The 27,156-nt window shown below is 36.7% G+C and overlaps 1 protein-coding gene across 1 annotated transcript in view; it reads right to left on the bottom strand.

Moving 5' to 3' along the window:
* Nucleotides 1-8,821: 8,821 nt before the first annotated feature.
* The window catches only part of PROS1 (protein S), a 55,570-nt gene continuing 37,235 nt past the window's right edge, over nt 8,822-27,156 (bottom strand). Inside the window, exons 10-15 of the mRNA XM_004313302.4 lie at nt 25,271-25,460; nt 19,757-19,924; nt 18,277-18,445; nt 14,573-14,721; nt 12,330-12,555; nt 8,822-9,227 (exon numbers count right to left, since the gene is read on the bottom strand). Of these exons, the coding sequence (XP_004313350.1) occupies nt 9,067-9,227; nt 12,330-12,555; nt 14,573-14,721; nt 18,277-18,445; nt 19,757-19,924; nt 25,271-25,460 (1,063 nt within the window). The 3' untranslated portion in view covers nt 8,822-9,066. The remainder of the gene's footprint in view (nt 9,228-12,329; nt 12,556-14,572; nt 14,722-18,276; nt 18,446-19,756; nt 19,925-25,270; nt 25,461-27,156) is intronic.

Genomic DNA, 27,156 nt, shown 5'->3' with positions numbered 1-27,156 from the left:
TTTCTTTTCTCTGCTGCAGTGCACTCTACACAGTTCCTCAAACAAGTGCACTAGACCAGCTGGTGTTTTCAAGGGCACTCGTGTACTCACATAGCAGTCCACAAGCATCTAACATACAGAACACCCCCACTACCCCACATGGAGGTCAATGGCCAATCCAGAATTTCCCCCAACAATGCCTCTCTCCCAGTATTCATTTCTTGGGTCTCCTGCCTAGCTTGCCAATTGCTAGTTAGAAACCTCAATAAGGAGGTTTCTAACTAGCAATAACTGGAGGGAGTTGTCCAGGTGAAATCTGAAACTGGCCCCGTTTGTGGAGGGCAGGGAGACACCAAAGAAATTGGCAGGCCACTCCAGATTGGTAGGTGGGAGGTCTAATAAGCAGAGGTGGGAGGTTTAATAAGCAAGGGAACTTACTAATTTATAGTTTACTTACTTATAGTTTCAGGCAGCTGCAAGACAAGTGATTTCTGCACCCACCTGCCAAAACCTTAAGAGTGTCTGAAGATGCCTCAACTGGGTTCAGTCATGTGTACCATCCAGATGGTCTCAACAACACATTGATCTCTCAAGGCTACATTCTTGCAAATGGCTCCCACTGTGGGAACAGTGGACAGTGTATATTCTAAGCACAGGGGAGGGCATGAGGAGCCTCCAATTGCCCAGGTCCAGCTCTCGGATCAAATGGGGGTCACGTCCTCTTGATTCCTCCTCCAACACTATGTCACCATATATTGTATTTACAATAAAAACATCTGTAGGAAGTACAGAGGTTTGTTTATTTTCCCTCAATTTTAGAGCATTCATGTTTAGTGGAGATTATCTAAAGTAATTTTGTTTCCGATTGCAGCTTCGTCAATGGCAGATTTGAGATATTTGTTCATATCTACATGCCAAAATCTTTAAAATCTAATTGCTGAGTTCCCAGTAAGTTTTTAAAAGTCACAATTTTGACAGTAACATAGTCCAGTTCATCTAGAAATCCATGTACATATACCTATGCAATATTACAGACAGAACTTGTTTATATTCCAAACTTCTGATACAATAAAATAAAACAATAAAATCAGGAAGTGTGATAATTTGCAAAAGAACTATAAGTTTTACCAAGACTCTCTAAACTTGTATAAAGATAAATTCAAGAGAAAATTTGATATTTCAATCCAAAAAGTGTTGTTTTTAGAACATTTTTAAGAGCCATAACAAGCACAGCATGAAACTCGTAGAAGAGTTTGCCTCAGCAGATCCACTGCCAAAGCAGTATTTTCTTAACAATGGAAGACGATGATTTAGAAAAAAGAGTTATCTGCCAGATTATATTTTACGCCAAAAATTTGGTTTGTTTTAGAACCATACACATTTTCAGACTTTTACTTTCTGTATGAAAAGTATACTTAATGTGAGTTTTTTTAATACAACCATTATTTTTCATAAGGTATAAAAGGTATATTACATACTAGAATAAGTTACTTTTCCTATGGTAGAAGGGGGAATTTTGGGTATGTTTTTCATAAAATCTTTTTATCAAAAACATGGCAAAATAAGACACTTTAAAAGTGGGTTTTAGAAATATAGCTTCTACTGAATGACTTAAATAAGAACACTCCTGAAAAACAACAGGAAATTTTATTTCATAGTGGGTATCTACAAGGGGTTGCCAGGACCTCTTCTTTGAGGTTGCCTGGACTCTCATCCCCATCCCACCCACCTTGCTTCATGGGAGATGCAGATTTCTGTGATGCATCTTAGAATCACCCGTAGGGTCTTAAAACTCTCTATTGCCCAGACTGCACACAAAACCAGTTAAAAGAGAATCCTGGGCTGGAGCCTGGAGGCTGAAGGCTGGAGTCTAGAGGCTGGGGGTAGGGGTGGAGGAGAGGAGGTGAGTGGTCAGTGTGTTTAAAGGTCCACAGGTGATTTCACTATGCAGCCAAATTTGAGAACCACTAGTTTAATGTAAGCTCACTTTGCCTTCACACCATTGTTGATTGGTTTGGTATTGAGCACCTAACCCAGGCTGAGCCAATCAGATCTTTCCCTTGGAATTCTGAAACTGTGACTGAAAGGTAATAATGATTATTACTCTGCCACGTCTGAGCTGTATGTGACTTGAACATGTAAATTCAGAAGCAGTTGGCAACCATGTTCCATAATGTAACTGAAGAACTGAAGACACCAGTAGGTATTGTTAGAGCAAAATGTAGCTGCTCAGAGAGAAACAGCGAAGAGAAACAACACTGAGGAAATTTCCTTAGTTCACTATAGCAATCCAATCTCCAGGAACAGTCTTTCATCCCTTGAATTCCATAAGTTAACCAAATACCTTTCAAAAAATTCTCTTTTTGCTTAAGCTAATTCCAGTTGAGTCTGTTATTTGCAACCAATGGGGTCCTAACTCGTTTATGTCAGTAGCAGTGGAGCATTTAGTGTTAAGTATAGAGAGTCTGATTTTTGTTTAATATAAAGAGCTTTCTAACAGTCAGAGCTGACTGTGGCAGACACAGAAGTGTGCTGTTTAGACCACGTTCAAGAGAACCTGCTACAGGGAACAGAGTTGACTGACAGCCCCATTCCTGGCAGAATGTCAGAAGATCATCACCCCTATCTACTTCTACAGAGGATTACTGATGACAGATTTTGGGGACACTTTGGGGTGTACACTCTCTAGCAGCTACCTGGCCAAGAGCTCCAACTCCAGGGCACAGAACATCATCTCCACACCAAGTTATGGTTGCCATCCTCACCTTGGATGAACTAGCTGAGCAGCCTCTTCTTCCTGCCTCATTCTGTGTTTTTCTATCCCTTATTCTTTGTCTCTATGTCTCTCTTTTCTATAACTTTCCTTTCTCATTTCTTTAACTTGTTTCCCTTTTAATTTTTATCATTTTCCTCATTTCCTGCTTTGTTTTCTCAGACATACTCATCTTTTTATTTATCTCTATGTCTGCCTCTCTTTCTTGTTTTTGCTTCTGGCACTCCTTCCCTCTTTCATTCCCTTTGTAATTTGTTCTTTCTTTCTGTCTCTCCTTTCTGGATGCTTGGCTCATCTTCCTTTGCTCAACCTAATTTTTTTCTCTTTCTGTATTTAACCTGGTCTTTTCTTCTCTGTTTCTCTTTCCTCTCTCCGTTCGTTCTTCTCACCTTTTCTTCTTTCACCTTTTTCTTTCAAATTTCTATTGCTACTTCATTATCTCTGTCTCTCTTTAATCTCTTTGTAGATCTCAACTTGTCACTGCCTACTTTTATTTAAGTGTCTACAGAAAAGTAGATACTTCTTTTTGTATTTTTTTCTCTATCTCTACCTTACCTTCTTCACCCAGCATCTTTTTGTATTCTTTGCTTCCTCTCTTTCCTCTCCTTTATTCTTTATTTTGTATCTTACCAAATGTTTCACTGACTCTGTTTTTGTATCCTTACCTTCTCTCATTTTCTCTTTTCTTCATTGTCTTTTTCTCTCCTACTGGCTTTGTGCACATACACACATACATACCCCTATTCCTCTCTATCCTTTCCTCCTGTCCCTATTTCAAACTCATTTTTTTGCTTTCTGTTTGTGTGCACGTGCTTGCACGCGTGTGTGTGTGTGTACACATTCACACGCACACAGGTGACAAAAGAATGGGGAGAAGGGTGCATGAGGTTAGAGAGGTACTCGGAGCCTGGATCTGTGGCTTGTTACTCTGGCTAACCAGGGGAATCATCAGATTTAGTTGTCTGGGATGGGGCCAGTGAATCTAATAAGCATTTGGGTTGAGATCCACTGGTTTAAAGATGAAAGCCCTTGAAATCTAGGATTAAATATATGTACTTCAAGCAATGACTGGTAAGGAAACAAAAGAGGTTTTGAGGATTATAGTGACATAAGATCTCTGTGTGACAGATCATCTGAAAACATTGTGGAGAACAGGACGTGGAAGCAGAGAAACTAATGGAAATTCATATCTATCTTATTGGGCCTAATTCAAAATAGCACCTTATTAGATTTCCATTTGAAATTCATTTCTTCCTCCCCATAACCCCCTGCAAATGCTTGTTTGTTGAAGCTCTGGCCAAACCTGGGTCCATATCTGAATTACTTCTCCATTTGTCTGCTATCCCCTAGACTGTGAATATATTGACAACAGGAGTAGGGCACTTTCTCCATTGTTTTCCTAGGACAGTATCTAGCCCAGAGTTCTAATTATAGTAGTTCCTTGGTATCCAAGGAAGACTGGCTCTAGAAGCTCCCCAAGGATACCAAAATCCAAGGATGCTCAAGTCTCTTATATAAAATGGTTTCATATTTGCATATAACCTATGCACACCTTCCTGTATACTTTAAATAACCTCTAGAGTACTTGTAGTACCTAATACAATGTAAATACTATGTAAATAGTTGCCAAAGTGTGGCAAATTCAAGTTTTGCTTTTTGGAGCTTTCTGGAATTATTTTTTCCTGAATATTTTCCATCCTTGGCCGATTGAATCTGCCTATGCAGAACCTACAGATACAGAGGGCCCACTGCATGTAAGTTTTCAGAATCATTATCAGCATTTGCTTAATTGAATTAAATAATACACATTTGTCTCAAAACCATTAAGTTGATAATATTGTCAGCTAATACTCAATGAGACACCAGGTTGTATGTAGAGCTGGAGACAGAATTTGTTCACACCAACAATATAACATTTACTAAATGATTGGATAACTAGTAAGAATACAGGTGCACTATAAAGTTTTGAATTTGACTGTGGACTCTTGAGCCAGACATCCTGGGTTTGAATATTACCCTGACAACTTGCTACATATACAAAGAAGTCTAAGACTGTGCTATTTCTATACCCAGCTCTTAATTTCTGTGGCTACCTTGTACATGCCAAGTTGGCTCATGAAGATACTCATCTCTGAAGGCTCCAGCCTCAGTCCCAGTGTTCAATATGCTTTGTTTAATTACATTTTTATATTTATTACATTTATATTTATTATTTATATAAATATTATTATTTTATATTTATTATTTGTGAACTCCAGATAATAATGTTAGATCCTTCTTATGTCAGCTAGATATTGTCCCAATCTTCCTTCTCTTCAAACCAATTTAGAGAAACATCAGAGTTAAGCAAGTGGTTTTTCCATCTGGAGACTAGTTACAGAATGAGATTTCAGATTCCACCATTTGAAACTCGAACAAGAAAGAGAATGTCTCACTAGTAAACTGCAAATTTTATCATATTATTTCTCTCATAGAATTAGGGTTATTTTTGGAGAGGGCTTCTTGTGGGAAGTAGGTTAGCAAACAATGAGTCTGTAAGTCCACTGGTTGCTGTTCTTATCCACAAGCCAATTGCTAAACCATGGCAGGTCCAGAGCACTGCAGAAGTGTTTGACTGTGGCTCAGGAAACACCTCACAGCCTCAGTGCTCTGCTACTTGTTTCAAACCTCTCTAAGCTCAGTTCCCCTCTATTTCTGACCCTCTTAGCTTCACATATCTTGGTTCAATCTGCTTTGGTAATCTGGCCTTGCATTGTTTATATTAATATGTACCAGAAAGCCTCATAGAGTGCCTCCCATGTAACTGCCCCTCACCTTCACACTTTGTAAACATGAACACAAGATAGCCATGGGCTGGGACTGGACCCAAGCACATCACTGGACGAACCTCTGACCAATGCCTCTTCTACAGGAGAAGATCCAATTTTCAAATAAAAGTTCTCTGTTAAATCTTGAAGCCTGGTATAGCAAGTAACTCATGTGCAAGATTACTGTCAATTCAGTCTCATTTGTAAAAAACAAACTACTCCTATATAGGAGCAATGATTAAGTTTTATTGCTTCAATTTCTGAGGATGACCTAAAAAGGACCAGCTTTGTAACTCCAAGGAACAGGAGTTTGAGGTCTACCATGGGCCTAATTGAGTATTATCACTTCCTATTCAGTTGAACTTAGCTCATCAGACATTTTACTACCTTTGACTCCACATGCACAGAGTAGGTGCTCGATGAATATTTGTTGCTGGACGAATTAGAAATTTATCACACTTGTCCCTAGAGGTTCCAGAGTCCCTGTCTTCTCCCAAGCTCATGTTATTAATAGCAATATCAAGACATCTGAAGTGAAATTATTTTAAATATCACAGTCTTCTTCTATACTGACCATAGAGATTAAAGGCCTAAGGGATTTCCAAAAGAAATAAAGGCAATTATTAAACAGACATACAAAAAAAGTCTTCTCTCCAGCAATAATACCAGTTCCAGAATGAAAAGAAAATTGGAAATACTCTGTAAGACTCACATATGGTGACTGAGACTGCAAGTACGATTTCCAACAGGAGAATGAGGTGAATAACTCTGTTCTCACAAATTAACCATTATTTTCACTAATATGTAACCCATCTCTGCAAATGGTAAGGTCTAGGGGAAGTCTGCAATGACCCTGTCACTTAGATTTTTTTCATGACACAAAGCTTAAATAGCACCAAATATCCTGTTTGGCCTTCATGAAACCACTGTTCTCTACTACTCTTTAAAAGTAGGAATCGGTATATCTTGGCAAAGATCAAGATCAAAGATCTAGACCCCTTCTCTTTCTAAGTCATATGTAAGTGCATCTCAAGATAGATATAGTTTATAAATGAGTCTCTGGAGCCTCTATGAAGATCACTCCATGTTGGAAAGTCTCTGTTTTTCATGGGAAATGTGAAATTGATCTCCATAGCTATCCTTGTATCTGGGCATAATTAAATGAGAATCAGAGAACTCCTCCCCAAAGAAAATTCATTTTTCTCTTTCTTCCTTTTTTAAATTTTTCATTTACTTTCAGTTTTACTACTTCCTTGCTTTTTTACACCACTGTAATTATCAATAGTTGCTTGCTGAAATTCATCAACCACAGTCCATGATGGTTATCAGGAGAGAAGCTACATCCAATAAGATTATCTAGGGCTTCCCTGGTGACGCAGTGGTTGAGAGTCCGTCTGCCGATGCAGGGGACACGGGTTCGTGCCCCGGTCCGGGAAGATCCCACAGGCCGCGGAGCAGCTGGGCCCGTGAGCCATGGCCGCTGAGCCTGCGCGTCCGGAGCCTGTGCTCCGCAGCGGGAGAGGCCACAACAGTGAGAGACCCGCGTACCGCAAAAAAAAAAAAAAAAAAAAGATTATCTAGCACAATTTCTGGCACATGTCAAACACTCAATACATGTTACTTTTGCTTTTCTTCTCTTTCTGAGCATCAGTCTACAACTCAACCATAACTATTAATCAAATATTTGAACTTTGTCTTTCCTAAAAAACTACTGTTTTGCATGAAGAGTTGCATGTATATTTTTGTAATTTTATGTTCTGTTCAAAGACGCGACAGAAAAGAGATATTATTTATATAAGTTTTAAAAATATCAGCAATTAATTATGTTTTACATGATGTAAAATATCTATAGTGGAAAAAGGTTTATTTTCTAAAACTGTCAGTGAAGCATCTGCTACATACCTAATGTGAATGGAAGGTTTGAGAGGGATAAAACTTCCACCTGAAATGCATTACCAGCAAGTACCTAGCAATCTTACCTCCTTACTTTAAAGATATGATATTACAAAGACACAATATTAACTGTGTCCCTCTGTGGTTATCCTCTCATTAAAATCTGTTCTAGTTTTCATAGTTCCTTTTGTTCTTCAACAATCACATTCTAGGAACTAACTCTGGCAACTGAAGTTTGATTCAGGAAAAACTATGAACGTCCACATTACTCATTCTCTCATTCATTCTTTCCATCCTTAGGTTCTGCCTTTTCTAATCTATAGCTTGTGTGACCCACACAACCAAATTTAAGGAAAGTACCCATCCCAGGTTTCTACACGCATTCTAACACAATCTAGAATCTCATCCTCATAAAATCCAATTACTAAACAGTAAGATTCATGTGTTGCTCTCATGAAAATTTGTCCCACTTATTTTCTAATTCAGTAAAGCTACTGGTTCAAATGTGAAACCAGGTGAAAGAAAGATGAAGTCTTAACTGGTTCCCCTGAGGGACTGTTTTGGAATAAAGCTTTAAGGGCTTCCACTTGATTCATACTTAATAGGCCAATGTCTCTTCTGCCTTCATGAGGAAAAAACGAAAACAAAAAAGTATCTGCTCTGATCAATAGTGTCACCAGCAAAGCCCATTAACAATTTCTTGGTAATAAAATAAAGTCTAACCTTTTTCTTTTCCTTTGTGCTCAAGTCAAGTTTCACTTGTTCACAGGGGGCCGCATGCTGAGGCCTCACACCTGCCCTTCAGACCAGAGTTCCTCCTAAGAAACAACCGTGCCAACACCTTAGTTTGGGGACCCATGTGCAGAAGCGCTGAGCAGGACCCTCAGTTCAAGATGGCGGCGGCGGGCCATGTGCAGAGATGCCGCGCCAGGCACTGCGATCTGGAGCGTGAGCAGCACAGCTGTGCCAGCCCGGGGAGAATCCCACCCCCTCCTGCTGAGATCCTTGTAAAGCAGCCCCGCCCACGGCCTGTCGGGAGAGAGTGTGCTGCATGTGCTCTAGAGCGGGAGCTCCCACCTTTCCATTCTCTCATCAGAGAACAAAGCTTTCCTTTGCTTCTGAACCCAACTCAGTCTCCTTCTATTGGTTCAAGCTACACCAGGCAGAAGGTCCTTTATTGGGGACCGACTTGGGAGGGACTGGTAACAGTGGTATTTAGTCATGTGTACTTTTGTTTGGATTCCAACAAAGGTTTAACTTCCTTGCCTTCCCCCCCACACACAAAAAAAGATATTTAAACACTAGTTCATGATGATAAAATTAAATTTTACAAACGTAAAAATGAAGAAATGTCATTTGTAGCAAAAAATTCAAATTAAAAATTTTTATAGGTTTCATTATTTAATCTCTAGACAGAACAGAAGAATTTTTTTAATGCAATTTTTATCACAAGAGAATCTTGTTTTCTTGAAAAAGGACCTTTTTAAAATTCCAGGTTAAAGTACCACAAAATAATCAAGGTCTGCACATCACAGGTAAAACCCTTCAGCTATTATTGAAACATAAGTATAATTACACACTGGAAAAAGATATTATCAGCAGAGAAAAGATGCCTTAAGTATTCTTTGTCTTTTTCCAAACTGATGGACACGAGTGAGCTCTAATATCATTATGTTTAGAAATGGCTTCATCCAGATCCAACTGTACACCATTAATGTTCACTTCCATACAGCCATTATAAAAGGCATTCACTGGTGTGGCACTGAATGGAACATCTGTAAAAACAGAATATTAAAATATTAGCCCAGGATTAGCATCTTACTTGCTTATAGTTAGAGGAATTATTCAGACTGCCCATTTCCAACCAAAATCTAATCCTAAAGGAAAAGTTAATAATGTAATTCTGTTCAATAAATTCATATTAAGTGACTCCTGTGTATATAAGGTATTGTGCTTGGCACTGAATTCAGCATAGCATGAGTTCCTCTGATTGCGTAAACAGTTCCAGCCAAACCTTAGGTAAAGAAACATACTTTAAAAAGAGTAGAAAATAGCGTATTCTTCCTTGTGATGTTCTACTTTGTTATTTCCTCTTTAAATCTGAGCAATAGTTTAAGCATTATTAAGTCATTTTTTCAACTCAAAATTATAGTTACATGGAAATCTTTTTTAAATGCCACAATAAATATATCTCTTTTATTTTTGCTGGAATTCTATATTTTCCAACGAAATAGTGTCTTGCTGAGCATACGATAGCAGGTCGTGATAGGGAATTCACTTTTATGTAATGTTTGGTGTTCTGAAAAATAACAGTTTTAATAATACTTCAGTAAATAGGGCCTCTAGGCCTTTCTACACTTTACTCTCCTTATCAAACTTAATACTTAGGCGACACCCTTGGATTCCTAAGAACTGTGGTTCATCTTCAAAACATCCATCTCTCTATTTGCTTCCTCTTTTTTTGGCATCTCATCTCCATAAATTTTAATCCCAATGGATATTCTTCAGCCCTTATTCTTCCTCCTCAGTGTCTTATGCAAAAAATATATATACTTCAAATGTCCCACTTCTAACTTGCCAATGTAGTGAATAAGTCCATACTTTTCTATGGGCTCATAGCATTTTTTAAGAAAACCTTTCAAGTCTGGCTGACTATCATAGGTTATACCACTGTTATAAATATCCTCAGAATCATCTATTTCCCCTGATTTTCAATTCATAACATGCAATTTAACACATCTATTTTGCATAACAATCAATTTACCCATCCCATAGTTCACACTCTCAATGTCTCAATTTCCAGTTCTCCTCAATTTTTCCTCACTCTTTTTCTAAACACATCTTGCCTAAAGTCAGTTCTCAGTGCTGTTGCCAAAGTCCTGGAACCACTGAAATTCTGATATTTTCACTTCTTTTGAACTCTTTCATTGTTTGTTTGATTTCCTAAAATTGCATTCAACTAATTTGTGAATAAGGTAGTAGGTGGATTTCAATGCAGAATTCATTCATTTGAACTGTAATTTTACTTCCTAATAATTAATCACGTTAATGTAACTATGTATCTATATCTATCCATGGATCTATCAATCCATTGATTTATAACTTTTGCAGCCTATTTACTTCTTTTTTCTTTTTGTATATCTTGGCCGCGCCGCATGGCTGGCAGGATTTCAGTTCTCCGACCAGGGACTGAACCCGGGCCATGGCAACGAAAGCACCGAATCCTAACCACTGGACCGCCAAGGAATTTTCCTACAGCCTATTTACTTCTATTCCCCCAAAACCCAGATAAAATTTCCATATATGGGAAATGAACACACTGAGCAGTTAAAGTAACTTAATGAAGGTTACTAGAAGTCTAGACATCAAACTCAGAATTCTCCCCATGAGAATAGCATGCAAATGGTATTTGAAAATGCTTCTAAAAAACTTTCTGCCTCAATTTTTTTGTCATTTAAAGAAAAGTGTTGATGGCAATTTTATGTTTTCCAATATTAACTATTTTTCCTCCAGTTTTCCCCATCTTGGTAAATGGAATCTTCACCCATGCAACTGCTCATGCCAAATACCTAAGAGCTTCTTTCAATCATTAATTTCTATTAACTTTGTTTCTCACATACATCTCCAATCTATTCATTGTATAGTATCTCCACTGCCATCACCCTAGTCCAGCAGCCTCCCCAGCTTCCTCATCTGCAAAATGGAGATAACAATAGTACCTACCTCACAGGACTACTTTAAATATCAAATGGGTTGATACAATTGAAGCACTCTGAACAATGCCCAGACTGTTTATTATGCACTAAATATGAACGATGGCTGTATCGTTGTCACTACTGTTATTATTACTGCTTCTCCATCTGAACTACTTCAGTAGCCCCCAACTCATCTCATCCACTTTTGTCTCCCACCTGTCCATCTCCATCCATTATGCAGGGAAATTCTTTTAAACTTCATTATTGATAGACCACTTCCTTGTCTAAAACTTGTTAATGATTCTCAAGGCTCTAATAATAAGATGCATGACCATGAACCAGGTCTACAAACCTCCCACCCACCCACCCATTTCACAGCCTCCGCTTGCAGTACCATCCTCCTTGCCCAATGTGCTCTCACCATACTGGTCTTCTATGTATTCCTCAAGCATGTCAACCCCTTTCCATTTTGCCATGGACACTTTTACCTGCATACTAGTTCCAGTCTCCACCCTCATCACCTGGTTAACTTCATTTAATCCTTCAAATATCAGATTTGTATCTTATTGCCTTCTTCAGAGAGCTTGTTCCTGGCCCCCATAACCAGATCAAGCCTCATTTTCAGGCTCTAATAGTAACCCCTACTTTTCTTTCATAGAAGTTATGAAATCTTTTTTTTATATTTTCCTAATCACTTGTTTAATATGTACCTCTGCCGCTAGATTGTAAAGGTCTTAAGAGGAGAGATCATATCCATTTGTTTATTGCTGTGTCCCTACTGCCTGAGACATAGGTTCTTAATAATATTGGGTGACTGATGGTTGAATTGAAGAATAAATATTAAACTCAGAAGATAACTGTGAGGATAAAATGAAATAATAAATCATTTCTGGCTAGGATAGTCAAATGCAGCAAAGCTTGGTTAGTTTCAGTTTACCATTAAATAAATTAAATAAAAATGTACCAATAAAATGTTCATGCAAACCCCCAGAAAAAGAATAATGGATACTGGAATTTTCTCTTCCCTTCTGATGCCCCTTTACTCTAACTACATATGCTGTATATATATATAGATAGATAGATAGACAGATAGATGCTGTTTTACTACAATTACATATTTAAAATACTATCAATTTCATTAAAAATATACTTTTTAAAACTGAAGAAAAAGTAAGAAGATACCTGGAAGGCCACCCAAGTAAGTGGCCACTGTTTCTTTCATTGCTTTGTTCAAGATGGCAAATTGTCTTTGAAAGTCTTCAGAGTGGAAGCTGTCTTTTCTATTTTGAGTCAACAGCTCCAAATTGTTTCTGTTGACTCTGATTTCCAGAAGGGATTGTTGATTAGAGCACAGACTTAGGGCCTCTATCCGAGCTATTACCATATTTTCAACAGATACCAGGATATCCTGAAGAACAGAGCAAAGACTCAATATAACAAGTACTAACGTTAATGCTGCTTAAGAGAGACTTTAGTTTGTGAAATTCAAAAACAGAATTTCAATGAGGTGGGGAAAAGTATGATAGAGCTTTCAAATTTATTTAAATGAAAAAACTACTATTATCGTAATCATAATTTTAAAATACACATTAGTTTTAAAAACTCCAGGTTTAGCTAAGATGTACATGTATAGCAGGTTCCGAAAATTCAATAAACTAAGAGCATTGTCTCACTAACAATGGGAACCAAAGTAGTGTCTTAAGCAATACATTTCTGTTTATGAGCCTTCCTAATTTCAAAACCTACATATAGAAAGGAAGGAGTTGAATCATTCTTTGTTGGGGAAAAGTCTTGGAAATTTTGAAGTGCTTTAGTAAGCACATGCCAGCAAGACTGAAAGGTTTATTTGTGCCACACAAGAAATCCTGTAGACTTGGGACAAATTTTATGAAGTCTCTGAGAAAGAAAAACCAGGATTGCCAGCAGTAAGTTACACAGTATTTACCAGAAGGTTCTCTCTCTCTCTATATATATATATATATTTTTTTTTTTTTTCTGAACTTTTCAAACTGCTGATACACTAAATTACTCAACTTGTTGAGAGTCATCTATACATCTAGCTTCCCGGCGTGTAGAGGAAATATAAAAAGAGAGAAAAAATAAAATCAAAATGAGGGAGACGGTTGTTATGATGCTTCCCAGATGGTAGAAAGATAGTCTGAAGTGTTTACTTAGGAATCCAAGATACCAATGCTAAATGAAGCCTATACTTCCCAAATACAGCTTAGCTGAGGAAATCTGTTACTGTGTTATACACATGCATATCCTGAACTCAGGAAAAGTCAGCTGAGAAAATGTTCCAGAATGATCAATATTATGTGGAATAATGTTATGAAACGTTGTTCACAGATCATAAGAAGGCAATCTGACACACCAAAAAAAAGGGGGGGCTGTGGCCATGAAGACAAACACAGAAAAGATAAAATAAATATCAAAGACATGGCACTTGTTAACCTCCTCTACCATGTGAATGTAGTGTTGAAGGCAGGATTTCCATTTTGCTTAAAGAACAAAACAAGCAAAAAGAAAAGCTGAAACCCAAATGTAGCAAGCTCCTGTGGTCACTGGAGACAAAAGCTCAGCAGGATCTTTTTAGGTTGCTTACAGTTAACCATCAGAAACTGCCCCCATCCATCCTTTAAGTGGCAAATAGCATCCCTTTTGATCACTACAGGCATTATTCAATTATATGTCTCTTTCTAAAAGCCACAGAGAGCATCCAAGCCAACCGCGGCACAAACGAAAGCTGCTTGCTGTAACTTGGAATCCCCCCACTGTGGATGACACAAGGACAGAACTATTAGCCTCTAATAGAAGTTGAATAATACAGATCTGATAACTCTCATGTTTTCTTTTATCCAAGAGGTTTTTCCTGTGCTTTCTCCTAATTTCAAGGCAGAGTTGCCAGCAGGAAGCTAAATAGACTGGTTTTAGTTTTCTGTAGTCTTTCCTAATTTACTTATGGGAGAAAAGATTAAGAGTGCCAGAAAACACAAAACATTATAATTAGGCACTGAACATTTCAGAGTGGATTGCAGTCAGACTCACTTCTATTTTGTTAATACATACAAATTCCCATGATACTTCAAAGATTCTGAATAAGGGCAGATCTCTGGGTACTCAGAGAAGACTCCAAGCAACCTTTGTGTGAGTCTGCCTAATCGAAGCTATAGATGCAATAGGCTTTTCCATTCCCCCCTCCCATCCCTTTACTTCTTGGTTCAAACCTTGGAAATAAGCCAGCAAAAAAAGTAACAATGATGAATATTTATTGAATCTTTAATGATGTGCTAGAGGCTGTGCCAAATAGCTTATATAAGTTATTTAATTTTCAAAATAGCACTTTGAGGTAAATACTGCAATTTTATCCATTTTACGGATTAAAAAAAAATTACAAACCAAGGATCATAAAGGTTTAAAGTTACCTGAAGCTCTTCAGTGGCGGAGTCCACCAAGGACAAGGCAAAGGGCACTGTGTTACTGGAAACCAAGGCCAACATAACACCGGTGCCCGACGATGGGCGAATATTCAAGGACACGTTTACTTGCCAAGCCTCAGGATTGGATACATTCTCTGTTTAAACAATGAAACAGAAGCAGGATCAATGTCCTCCTAAGGTGCACCAGAAGGAATTAAGTATAATCTTATCAATACTCAAAGCCATCTTTGTGTGATACTAAAGATTTTAGTCCTCTTTTTCAATGATCTATATAACCAAGGCACAACAGAGCAAAAGAAAAACAGTTTTCAAGGCAGGCAAGAAACACAGATGGAGCCTCATCCTTTTGTTCTTCTTCCTACAACAGAATTCTGGATTGTGGTGTTCAGGATTACTACGATTTTTTCCATTTGCTCTTTAATAGCTCTTCCTTCTGTCTTATATATTCTCCCATGGTCAAATCTCAGAGTGGTTGTATTTTAAAGTACACATTAGAAGAAAGTTCAACACATTTACTGTACTATTTCTGAGGGAAAATTTGGGTATAGCTGCCACCCCCCGCCCCACTTCTCTTCCATATAGGGGTCAGATTAGAGCAGTGGGAAAGCAAAGTATGATTTCTATACATAGGGGTGTGGGATGGTGTAGTGGTAGAGAAATACTCTGAAGTCAATAGTTAACTTTGAAATTCTAATAGGAGCTCTTGTGTGATTCTCTTATCATAATACTTAACATTCTTTCTCTTAATTACTAGGTCAATTGTCTACCCAACTTGAGGGCAAGCTCTACATGTCTCTATCATCACTGTCTTCCTCAGCAGTCCCTTAACAAATATTTATTGAATTAATATGATTTCAAAATAGTTTGATTTCTGAAAATATTAGTTTACAATCTGAATGCAGTCTTCGTCATTCAACATAAAGTAATGTACAACAATAGCCCAAATACTACTTGGAGGCTTTAAAAAGGTGAATGTGAATGGAGAAAATAATTTTCCTTTGACAAGATGTTCTTCCATTTAGCCACATCTAATACTATAACATTTTTCACTATAATCCTTTAATTCCCACGCAAGAGAAAAAACATGCATATAATCATTTTGAAGTAAGTAAATTTACTCTAAGATATTAACAAACTCAAACTAAAATGAACATGTAAATGTACAGAAATTATAATGTAACATTAAATATTAATTATAAAGTAGGTCACTTTCATATTACCTGTGAAATAACTAATTACTTATGAAAGTAATTTCTTTCAGGTGCAATAAAACTCTTATTTTCATTTTCTTTCCAGAGATTTCTTTTTGTCCTTTGAACAAATTGTGGGCCTAATTTTTGCCTATGTCCAGTCATCAACTCAATTTAAACTTTTTTTTTAAAAAAAATACCTTCATATACAGAACAGAGCTAAAGTTAAAGATGTATTAATTTATGTTAGGAAACAGAAAGCACTAGTGTAAGATGCTTTCTTAAAACTGTAGCAATACTTTTTAAGGCTGAAAATAAAAAATTTAAAATATGTTTTTTTCTTAAATCAGAGATATCAAAATCAACACTAAATTTATAATACAAACTGTTAGTAGCTCAAATAATGAACTCCTAAAACACAAAAAAACAGAGACGCCAATAAAATAATTAAGATACACAAATACCTAATAAACATATGGTGAGATATTCAACTTCAGTAGAAACTGGGATAATAATTAGAACTACAAGATTTAATTTTTCAACTCTCAAATTAGAAACAAATCCCAAGCACAAACTTTCTTCTCTTGGTAAAAGTACAAATTGATAAATCATCTTTGGAAGAGAATCTGATTGAACAGTAGGAATTATACCTTTGCATAACCTTTGATGGAGAGAATCTGAGATTCTCTCCTACAGAATTAATCACATGAGGGTACAAGGATAAATGTCCAAGGATATCCCAGAAGTATTATTTGTAAAGGTAAAAACCTGGGGTCGGTTTGGCAAGAGTTCCTGTTCCTATTAGACTATAGAAAACTGCGGAGAGTACTCGTTCCCATTCTTAAAACAACAAAAGACCAATTATCTATATAAGTACAACTTTTCTTGAACTATCACCAAGAGCCGAGGTTGCAGAACAACTGACTAGAAACCTAAAGGAAGACAGATGCTTCGAGGGAGAAACAGGAGGAGAGTACTCTCTTACCCAAGGCAGACAAAAAACACTATACAATTTGGTAAAAAGCATGTAGGTAAAAATCTTAACAAAACGCTAAAGTCCAAGTAGGGGCTGGTGTGAGAATATAGAAGCCAGGGAAACCGCAAACACATGGGAAATTCATACCCATTCAAAGGATCTTACTGGGTGCTCAAGAGAAAAACTGGGAGAAGAGAAAGAGATTAGAGAAAGTTTCCTTCCTAGTACAAGCCCAAGGCGAGAGGAACAGCAAACTGCAGAAAAGGCACAAAGTCTCACCCAGATCATTCTTTGTCTGCTCTAAGCAAGACTTAAAGCATTAGGGGAAAGGCAGCAAAACCTTGTTGCTGTTAGGTCACATCAAAGTCCCATTGCACCTACAGATTAGGGAATGAAAATAGCAAAAAACAAAACAACAACAAAAAATCATTTACCCTGAGGAAGGAGCAGGAATACACCTTGAGTCCTAACCATTAGATATCTCCCTTACTGGTGGGCAGGAGGGGGGATAGTGGAAAGTCCACACCCCTGAGACACAGGAATGGTAACACCTGTCTAAGACTGAATCTGCACCAGAACATTAGAGAATGCTCCTCTGACCCCCAGACCCCTCTAAATTGCTAGCAAATGTCAAGTAACAACTAAGAGCACTTCTGGGAGTGAAACAAGACCAGAGAGAGACACTTTCTTGAGGCAAATGAAAGCAATATCTAAAGCTGAGGGTGGATCAGTTATTAAGAAAAATCCTCTGGCCGCTACCCTAAGCACAAGGTATATTAAAGGAATTTGAAGGGTAGTCATGGAAACAAGAAAACCGAAGCAGCTCAATTCTTGACTAGATTGATTCAAGTCCCCTCATTAAGTGTCTAGCAAAAGGAGAGCTGTGCTCATCTCCAAATGTAAATATTATTTATCTCAGTCTCTACTGTTTTATCTGACACCCACCTTTAAACAAAAATTATTAAATGCAGAAGGAAGCATGGAAAAATGACCCACAGTCAAGAGAAAAAGCAATCAATATGACCAGATTTAGATATGACACAGATATTGGAACTGTCAGGCAAGGAATTTAATTATGATTAATAAGTTGAAGGCTTGGGTGGAAAAGATGGACAACACGCATGAACAGATGGGAAATTTTAACAAAGAGGTTGATATTTTAGGAAAGGATTAAATGGAAATGCTAGAAATAAAGATGAATACCTTTGATGCATTAATCAGTAGACTCAATACAACTGAGAAACTGGTGAACCTTAAAACAGGTAAATTTAATTTACCCAAAATTAATCAGATTATGTGCCAATAACCTTTAAATAACAACATAAGCATATTCAACTCCATTTTTTCTCCCAATATACTTGGAAAAATTCTATTAAAAATATATAACAGTATGAATAAGCCTAACACTATATCTGGCACATAGTAAGTACTCAACAATGTTTACTGAAGGAATTATTGCTGTTTGTTAATGAATAAATTTAAACAGTAATGAGAAAAGAAAGATAAAATGGGAAATCACTTACTATAATCTATGCTAAATTGAGCAACTCCAGAACCAGGATAGTAGGAACCCTTCTCCACAGTGACAAGACAATGCTTATTTTGTTTTTCTTGAATGATCTCCTTTACTCCTGAAGCTCCTTGATTCATCAAATTCCAGCCTCGAATACATCCATCTAGACGAGGGTTAATCTAACAATTTAAAATATAGATCAATGAAAGCATTTTAAACTTAAAAAAGACAGACTCATAAATGAAGTGGCTTAATTGATTATAAGATATAAGTTTTCATTTAGAGGCAAAATTCTTTCTTTGATGACATTTTAAAGTACTTAACATATTTTGAATTTTATCTAAATTTTGTTCAAGGTGTCCTTCAGATGGACAGTCTTTTTCAGTAAAAGTGAGCTTATGCCATCAGAGACCTCCACTGGGATCCTAGTGATTTTTAACACCTCAAGCCCCACCTGCCTCTTCTGCATCATCCAGCACTAACTCTTCTGCTCTCGAGTTCCATATATGCTTCTAGCTGTGCCCCTGAGTTCTAAGCTGCTTTCTGTTTTTCTTTAACTGCATTTACAACTAGGTTTGTCTTGTCGTCAGATACTAAGCCTCTTCAGGAACAAAAGTGTTTGCATTCTTCAGTCTCACCAAAGCAACCAGCCACATTCAAGACATGCAGCCATTTCATAAATAGTTGATTCTTTTTGAATAATTTATTTTACTTTTTAAATGTCTTGATTTATCAATTTCAAAGGACAGGTATATTCACTCTGACATGAGTTAACTAATTCAGGTTTTATATCATATCACAGAAATCTTTTAAAAGCTAAGGTAACTGAAAGATGGATACAAAATGGTCAATATTTAAGTTAAATCAGCAAGTGTAAAATTGGCAGACCCATGACTTCAAATGAAAAATTTAAAACTCTTCAAGGTCATTGATTAGTCTCCTTCATGAAACCTTTTCCATGGTAGTTAGTCAAATACCACATACAGAAAATCATCTGTTATATCTAACTTCAATTTATGACAGGCTGCAGTTATATTCCCACCAAAAATTTTTCTATTTAAAACATTCCACTTCATGTGCTATCCTTATCTCCCAAATTTTAGTCCTAAAACAGACCTAAGAAAGGTCTTTGACAGGCTTCTACAAAATCATGTAATTTTGGACTCATATATGTATTTATATGTTTAATGGCTGAGTATGGACTATTATAATGTTAACGTTGAACTGATACTCGGAGAATTTTTGAAAATCTACTTCTCCATGAGTAATGCTGGGAATTTAAATAGGCTCAAAAACACTACATTCATTTTCTTATTTCCTTAATATAATTTCAAGGGTTGATAGTGTTATTTTTCCATGTTCAATTCAAGTTTTCACAGTTGGTATGTTCAACAAAATAACTTCATTTGACTCTCAGAAAAACACATTTTCAAATCTATTACAGATGAAGGAATTCATCCATGATGAACGATATAAGCTTGGATCCTTACCGGTCTAATGAGTGCATTCTCCACTTTCCGAGGTATTCCTGCAAAGTATACTTTGGTTTCTAGAAACCCATTGGTAGGCTTAAAAAGGCTTTCAGGTTTATTTATATTCATTACAGCTTCTTTAGCTATTTTTACACTAATACTCTGTTCTAATTCTTCCACGGAGACCTATAATTAAAAAGACAAAAATTATCAAACAACCAAACATTACTGCATTTCATTTGAAACACCACGATTGAAAAATCCTGTTATTATTCCAGTATATAATTTTCCAAAGTAATCATTTTACTGTACTTGTTAATTTGTTCCAATACATTTGAAATGTCACATTAGTATAAAGGTGATAAAAATGTGTTTTAGTGTGGTAATTCTTGATCGAAAATTAAATCAATACCATATTTTAAAGTTTAAAAATCAATATTTCTCTATTATATTTAAACACCCATTTATAATATATATCTTTCAACACCAGTGTGCCATAAAATTAACAGTTTAAAAAAAGAAAGTGGGGGCTTCCCAGGTGGCACAGTGGTTGAGAGTTCGCCTGCCGATGCAGGGGACGTGGGTTCGTGCCCTGGTCCGGGAGGATCCCGCATGCCGCGGAGCAGCTGGGCCCGTGAGCCATGGCCGCTGGGCCTGCACGTCCAGAGCCTGTGCTCCACAGCGGGAGGGGCCACGGCAGTGAGAGGCCCGCGTACTGCAAAAAAGAAAATCTTAGAAAACTTTTAAGTGCCCTTATTTTGCATTTGTCTGATAGTATAAATATGAAATCAATAAGGTAAATAAAATTTTAATATAAATTAAGAGAAGTTAGTACATTCAGTATTCTGTTCATTATGCACAAATTATATTTTATTTCAAAATTCAAAAATAGTTGAGATCATAAGAAAGCACATTAAATTAAATTGGTTTTTTCCAATTTTGAAAGTAGTTTGGATTTCTAAAAACGGTTGGAAGTAGTGGTAACCAACAATTAAAAAAAAAAAATCTTCCCTGGACTTCCCTAGTAGCCCAGTGGTAAAGAATCCCCCTTCCAATGCAGGGACCGAGGGTTTGATCCCTGGTCGGGAAACTAAGATCACCACATACTGCAGGGCAACTAAGCCCAGACGCCACAACTATTGAGCTTGTGAGACTCAACAAGAGCCCACGTGCCGCAAACTACAGAGCTCACGTGCTCTGGAGCCCGCGAGCCACAACTAGAGAGAGAAAACCCGCGCGCTGCAACTAGAGAGAAGCCCGAGCGCCGCAACGAAGAGACCGCGTGCCTTAACAAAAAGATCCCACATGCCTCAACATAGATCCCGTGTGTCGCAAATAAGACGTGTTGCAGACAAAAAAATAAGGAAAATAAATAAATAAATAAATAAATATTTTTAAAAAAAATCTTCCCATAAAGGCAATTTGAAGAACCATTGCTGCAATCTCCTTATGTAAAACTGTAGGACTCTAAATGCAAACTCTTCGTTTACTTATCAATCAGGGAAGCCAAACAATAGGCATATTAAAGCACTACTACGGGAAGGAAAAATCTATGCTCTAAAGTAAATAAAATAAATTTGGTAACATTTACAGATTTAAAGTTGGTCAAGGCTCTGTCCTTAATATAACCAGTCACCATCATTTTATTCTAATGATTATTCCCTCCTTGAAAGATGTTCTTAACTTAGCCTCCAGGACCTCCGTCTGGCTTGCTTCTCCTCACACCCCTTCTCAGTCTTCTTTGCTGGATCCTCTTCTTCTCAACCTCTATAATAAGCCCCAGAGTTCATCCCTCTAGTCATGCAAATATTTTTAAAGGGGGCTTTATTGCCCCACTCTAGGGCAAATTTGGGGGTGGTGGGCACTTTTAGTTTTCACAGTAAGTGGTATGCTGACATTGCAAGATGCTAGACACACCCTGCAATATGCAGGATAGTCATGCAAAATAAATAATAAAATATCCAATATCCTACAAATTTTCTGAACCTTCCTAGTAGATATTCATGTAGGGTATAACTCATGCTTATAATTACCTGTGCTTGTGTGTAATATAAACACTAAATATCTGTTGTACCACTTCAGCATTCGCTGAATTTTTCAAGAATGTAATAATCTTGTAAACAAAGAAGAGATTGATGTTTGTTTTGTTTGGATCTTTATCAAGATTTTCTCACCATTTTGTAAAATTACTATTACTAATGGCAATACCATTTATGCACTTATGGTTTTTCAGTTGCCAATACAACACCCCCAAGCATGTCTTCAGTGGTAGCTTTCATGTTATTCTATGTATAGGAGTAAGCTTTGACAAATATTATACTTGAACTTGAGCATTTACATATGGAAATACATATTACTTTCTAAAAATTATTTTCTTTTTTATATAATAATTAGAGCATTATATTGGATGTGATAGAGTTTAAAACGACAGATTGACAATAACCAATCTCAGGGCCTTTAAAGCCCTCTTTATGCTGAATACCAAAAAGTTTTTATCTACCTTAAATTGAAAGCTGGACCTTAAAAATATATACAGAATCTGACCACTTCTCACCACTCCCACTATCAACACTCCAGTCAAAGCTGCCATCTTCTCTCCACTGTGTTGTTGCCATAGTCTCCTAACCCCACATCCTATTCTGTCCTTACTCTCTACTGTCTAGTTTCCACAAAGCCATTAGGTCCTAACCAGGATTATCTTTTAACATGCAAATTAGATTATGTCACTTCTCAAAATCATCTAAGTTAGCCTAAGACTCTGTATTTGCTGTTCACGTGACAGAATTATCTTCCCCCAAAAAGCTCTCCGGTCTTGTGTCCTCAAGTCTCTTTCTAAAGTAATCTCATCAGAGATGGCTTTCCTGATTCCATATGCACACCCACCATCATCATTCTCTATTGCCTGGCCTTGCTTTTCTTTTTTCTCATAGCATTAATCACTATCTGACATGTCTATTTGTTGATGCATTTGCGGTTTTCATCTCACCACCACAATGCAAGCTCCATTAGAGCAGGGACTTTGTTTTATTCACTGTTGTATCCCTACCACCTAGAAGAAGGAATAGCACATAAAGTGCTCAATAAATATTTTGTTGAATAAATGAAATTATTATACAAATTATATATTTCCCACCAATATTAGGATTATACCCAACTATGAAATATAATAATCACTTACAAACTAGCAATATTTATTCCTACAGGTTGTAGCCATTCTAATGACTTAATCATTACACATTCAATTTTTTAAATCTGAATTACAAAACAATTCTGTAATATGCTTTAATTCTAATTTCTTATTTTTAAAGTATTTTATTTAAAATTTTAAAATAATCCATAGTCCAGTTTACAGATTAATTTAACTTAACCACTTTGTCATTAATTAAAATTAAAATACTTATTTAAAGTATTTATTTATTTGAAATAATTTCTGTGCTGCATAAATTTGTTTGAAACAGTATATAATTCTTTAATAAATCATCAGGATTAAAAGCTAGTAAAACTACCATGCTCGGGGACGTAAAATGCATAAATTGTTACAATATTGAATTACAATTTAAAGAAAAACAGCCAGCACCAAGTTTATTACCAGAGTCAAGTTTTTCTCTGACTTGCTTATTGTTCTTAAACTTTATTTTTTATATAAACTTGTATTCAGTTTATAGAGGGAGATTTTAATGTAAGTGTTTTAGTTAAAACATGGGCATATCATTAAATAATAGTTTCTTTTTAACAAGAATCATAAACATAGGAGACAAATAAATGAAACTGAACAGCTACCTTCCATCCATCCCGAATCCTGTCTCTTTTTATTTATTTATTTTTTTGCAGTACGCGGGCCTCTCACTGTTGTGGCCTCTCCCGTTGCGGAGCACAGGCTCCGGAAGCGCAGGCCCAGCGGTCATGGCTCACGGGCCCAGCCGCTCCGCGGCATGTGGGATCTTCCCGGACCGGGGCACGAACCCGTGTCCCCTGCATCGGCAGGCGGACTCTCAACCACTGCGCCACCAGGGAAGCCCTCGAATCCTGTCTTTAATAATATCACTCATGAACAGTTCTTTAATAAACACTACTTGCAACTCATGATAATTTCACATAAATATTTACCTTCTTCTTTATACATATTATATCCTACCTAGAAATTTATCTAAATTCACCTTCAAACAGCTGATATTTTCAATTTGTATAAACTCATTAGAAAAAATTCTGTTCACTCTCTTTTGCTGCAAAAGTGATTTTAGCAGTTTTAGATAGGTGATTTAGGGACGTTAGGCATTAAAATGTATTCTGCAGCACATTGGAGGTATAGCTGTATGCATCAAATATTCTAGATAGAGATATAGTAGGAAAGATGTAGTAACAAAGATACACTAATAAGCATTAGAAGTCAGAGAATTTTAGTGACTTCTCTGACAGTTGCATTTGATCTTGTGAAGACACTATTCTTTTAGAGTTAGGAGCCCAAAATCCATGGCTGCCAAAAGACAGACAGCCCCCTTTTCGGTGAACCATATCTGCACCCAACTGTTCTTTATTACCACCTTCCTGTAACATATTTCACATTATATTGTATTAGTTCATAAGGCAGCATCAGCTACTAAACTGTGAGGTACTAACCTCGAGCAAGGACAAACTCTTGCTATAGTTTTAGAGCCTTGAACTCAGGGATGTAGCACTTTAAACATGCTCACTAAAAGCTTATTGCGTATATGACTGCAAGAGTGGATAAATATAAGAATGAAATAATTTAGTGATGACTTTACATGGCTGCTCAACATGGACCTCTTGTCAGTTCCCACAGGCTTAGGTAGTGTCTGTTTGGGGCACAACATTCTTCTCTCTGCTCTTCTCTGCTGAAAGTAGCATTGATTTAATTGCAGAAGGAATTCTCCCCTCTGTGGACTAACAGTAATCCCTTCTCCAAGTAATTCCTTCTCCAAGAAAAGTTCCATTTTAATACAGTAAATTAAAGTGCTGTTCTTGATTATTAAAATAAAGACTCACTTTTAGGGATTATCTAAAAATGCTAGTTTCTAAGCACTATAATTGGTACCAGCTAGTGTATCCTGTTTGTACAAACTGATTATACCTACATGATAATATTTAAAATTAAATTAAATTTTTTATTTTGTTACTATGTGTATTTCTCTTTTACATTAAAAATATTGATGGCTATCCAGTGTAGTTGTCCTTGATCAGTGTTGTCTTAGAATAACCCCTGACCTATACGAGCAATATCACTGTTCACCCAGTGACAGCCACTAAAAAAGGTAAAAAGTTAAGGACAGAGTAGTTGTCTTTAACAAAGCAAATAACTGAAAACAACTTCAGTTATGGGAAATCTGCAATATATTGAGAGATAATAACGTCTCAGGCTGTTTCAGGGATTTACAGCATGTAGAATATACTTCACACAACATCAGATAAACCCAAAATTATTTTGCTTTGGTATCACTATTAAAAAAATGATCAATGGTTTTATACAAATTGCATCAAAGTGGAAAGATTCTTTATGAATTCAGCAAAACGTACCATATTCCATAAACCATCATTAATAACTTTGCCTCCAGTTGTGACTTTGGCTGTATATTCATTCTTAAACTGAATTTCAATCTTGCCCTCACGAAGTGCAATCAGGAACCAAGCTGAGTGATCAGAAGATTCTGCATACAGGATAACACCTTCTGAATCATATGTCCGGAAATCAAATTCAGCTGAAAATCTAAACAATGGACAAAGAGAGAGACTTAATAGTAAGAAATATTGAAGACTATGTTATTCTTTTTTTTTCTTGTACTGGCAAACAGCAATACGTTGAAAGAGTCAACTCTTTCCCTGGAAAAAATAAAAGAGAAGGGCAGGACTAATCTGTTCTTGTATTATCTCTGGCTCCATGTGTGTTTAAAATCAAGTTATTATATCTTCTTGCTTATTCGTGGAATCTTTTTTCCCAATGAAAAGATGCTTTGATAATTTTTCATCTTTTGGCATTTGTTTTGAAGGCACTCTTTAAAATGCTGGAATACTCATGTACAAATATTAGGCATATTGTCTCTCTCCTGGAGCCTTTTATACACTATGTAATCTGACATTAAGATTCCTTTTTTTTTTTGCTGTATCCATACGTGATTAGTAAAAGATGTTACAATTCCATGATTGAAGTTTATCCATCAAAAACATATTTTCCTATGATTTCATATATGTCAGGAAGGAATCAGTCACAGAGATACACAAGGTAGTATCTGGATGATTGCAAGCTTAATTAAGACTTCATGTGTGGTAAAAGAAGGTAAAGTCAAAGACTTTTAAATGTATCTGTTCATTTAATTTCAAAAGCTCCCCCAAACTCTAATTGCATAAATTACTATACTAGAGTACATGGAAGGAGAGCTTAAAAGATATAGTCATGCGTTTGGGGCTATCTGAGCTCTGATAACACCTGTTGCTGTTAAGACTCTGCACATATATGTATGTAGCTACTACAGGGGAGGAAAAAATCTTAAGTATGCTGGACTAAAAAATAATATATATCAATTCAGTGCCCTTAGGATACTTTAATGAGAATTAGCATTAAAGTTTCCAAGGAACCAGCAAAGCAAAATGACTGAAAAAAGATAAACAGGGAATAGGAAAAATAGTTGTATAACTATTAGTCATCTGAGTTAAGTTAAAATAAAGGAAATTTAAGTTAAAAAATCAAGAATTCAGATAATTACTAAATAAGGCAAGAAAGAATCCCACACTCTTTCTTATTCCACATATAATAGTATAGTGATAGAGGCACCACTTGCAATGGGGCACAAATCTACCTCAAATGGAACAAAGAAAAGGTGATAGGGCTTCCCTGGTGGCGCAGTGGTTGAGAGTCCGCCTGCTGATGCAGGGGACACAGGTTCGTGCCCTGGTCCGGGAAGATCCCACATGCCGTGGAGCAGCTGGGCCCGTGATCCACGGCTGCTGAGCCTGCGCGTCCGGAGCCTGTGCTCCGCAACAGGAGAGGCCACAACAGTGAGAGGCCCGTGTATGACAAAAAAAAAAAAAAAAAGAAAAAGAAAAAGTGATAGAATAAACTTTTTAGTCTTTAGAATTCCAAGAAAATATTACAAAGAGGTAAATGTGGAGTAAAGTATGTTGGGTAGATAACAATGTAGTAGGAATTTACTGAACTCATATTAAAAAGAACCATTTTGCTTCGAGTAGGGACTTCTATTCTCTTTCATATTCATCACATTTTGCTGATGTGAAGCATTATTATCTTGCCAAAATCCAAATCTATGTACTCTCAGGATCTTATAGAAGTTCATCCTATTATGGAGATAATTTCCTTCTCTTTGTAAAATCATGCTAAACCAGTCATTCAAAGAGTCGTGTTCTGCACATTTTCTGTCTGGAATACATCAGCATACTGACTCATTATA

Source organism: Tursiops truncatus, chromosome 4 (genome assembly GCF_011762595.2).
Source record: "Tursiops truncatus isolate mTurTru1 chromosome 4, mTurTru1.mat.Y, whole genome shotgun sequence".
NCBI classification, from domain to species: domain Eukaryota; kingdom Metazoa; phylum Chordata; class Mammalia; order Artiodactyla; family Delphinidae; genus Tursiops; species Tursiops truncatus.
This window is presented reverse-complemented; position numbering and strand designations above follow the sequence as displayed.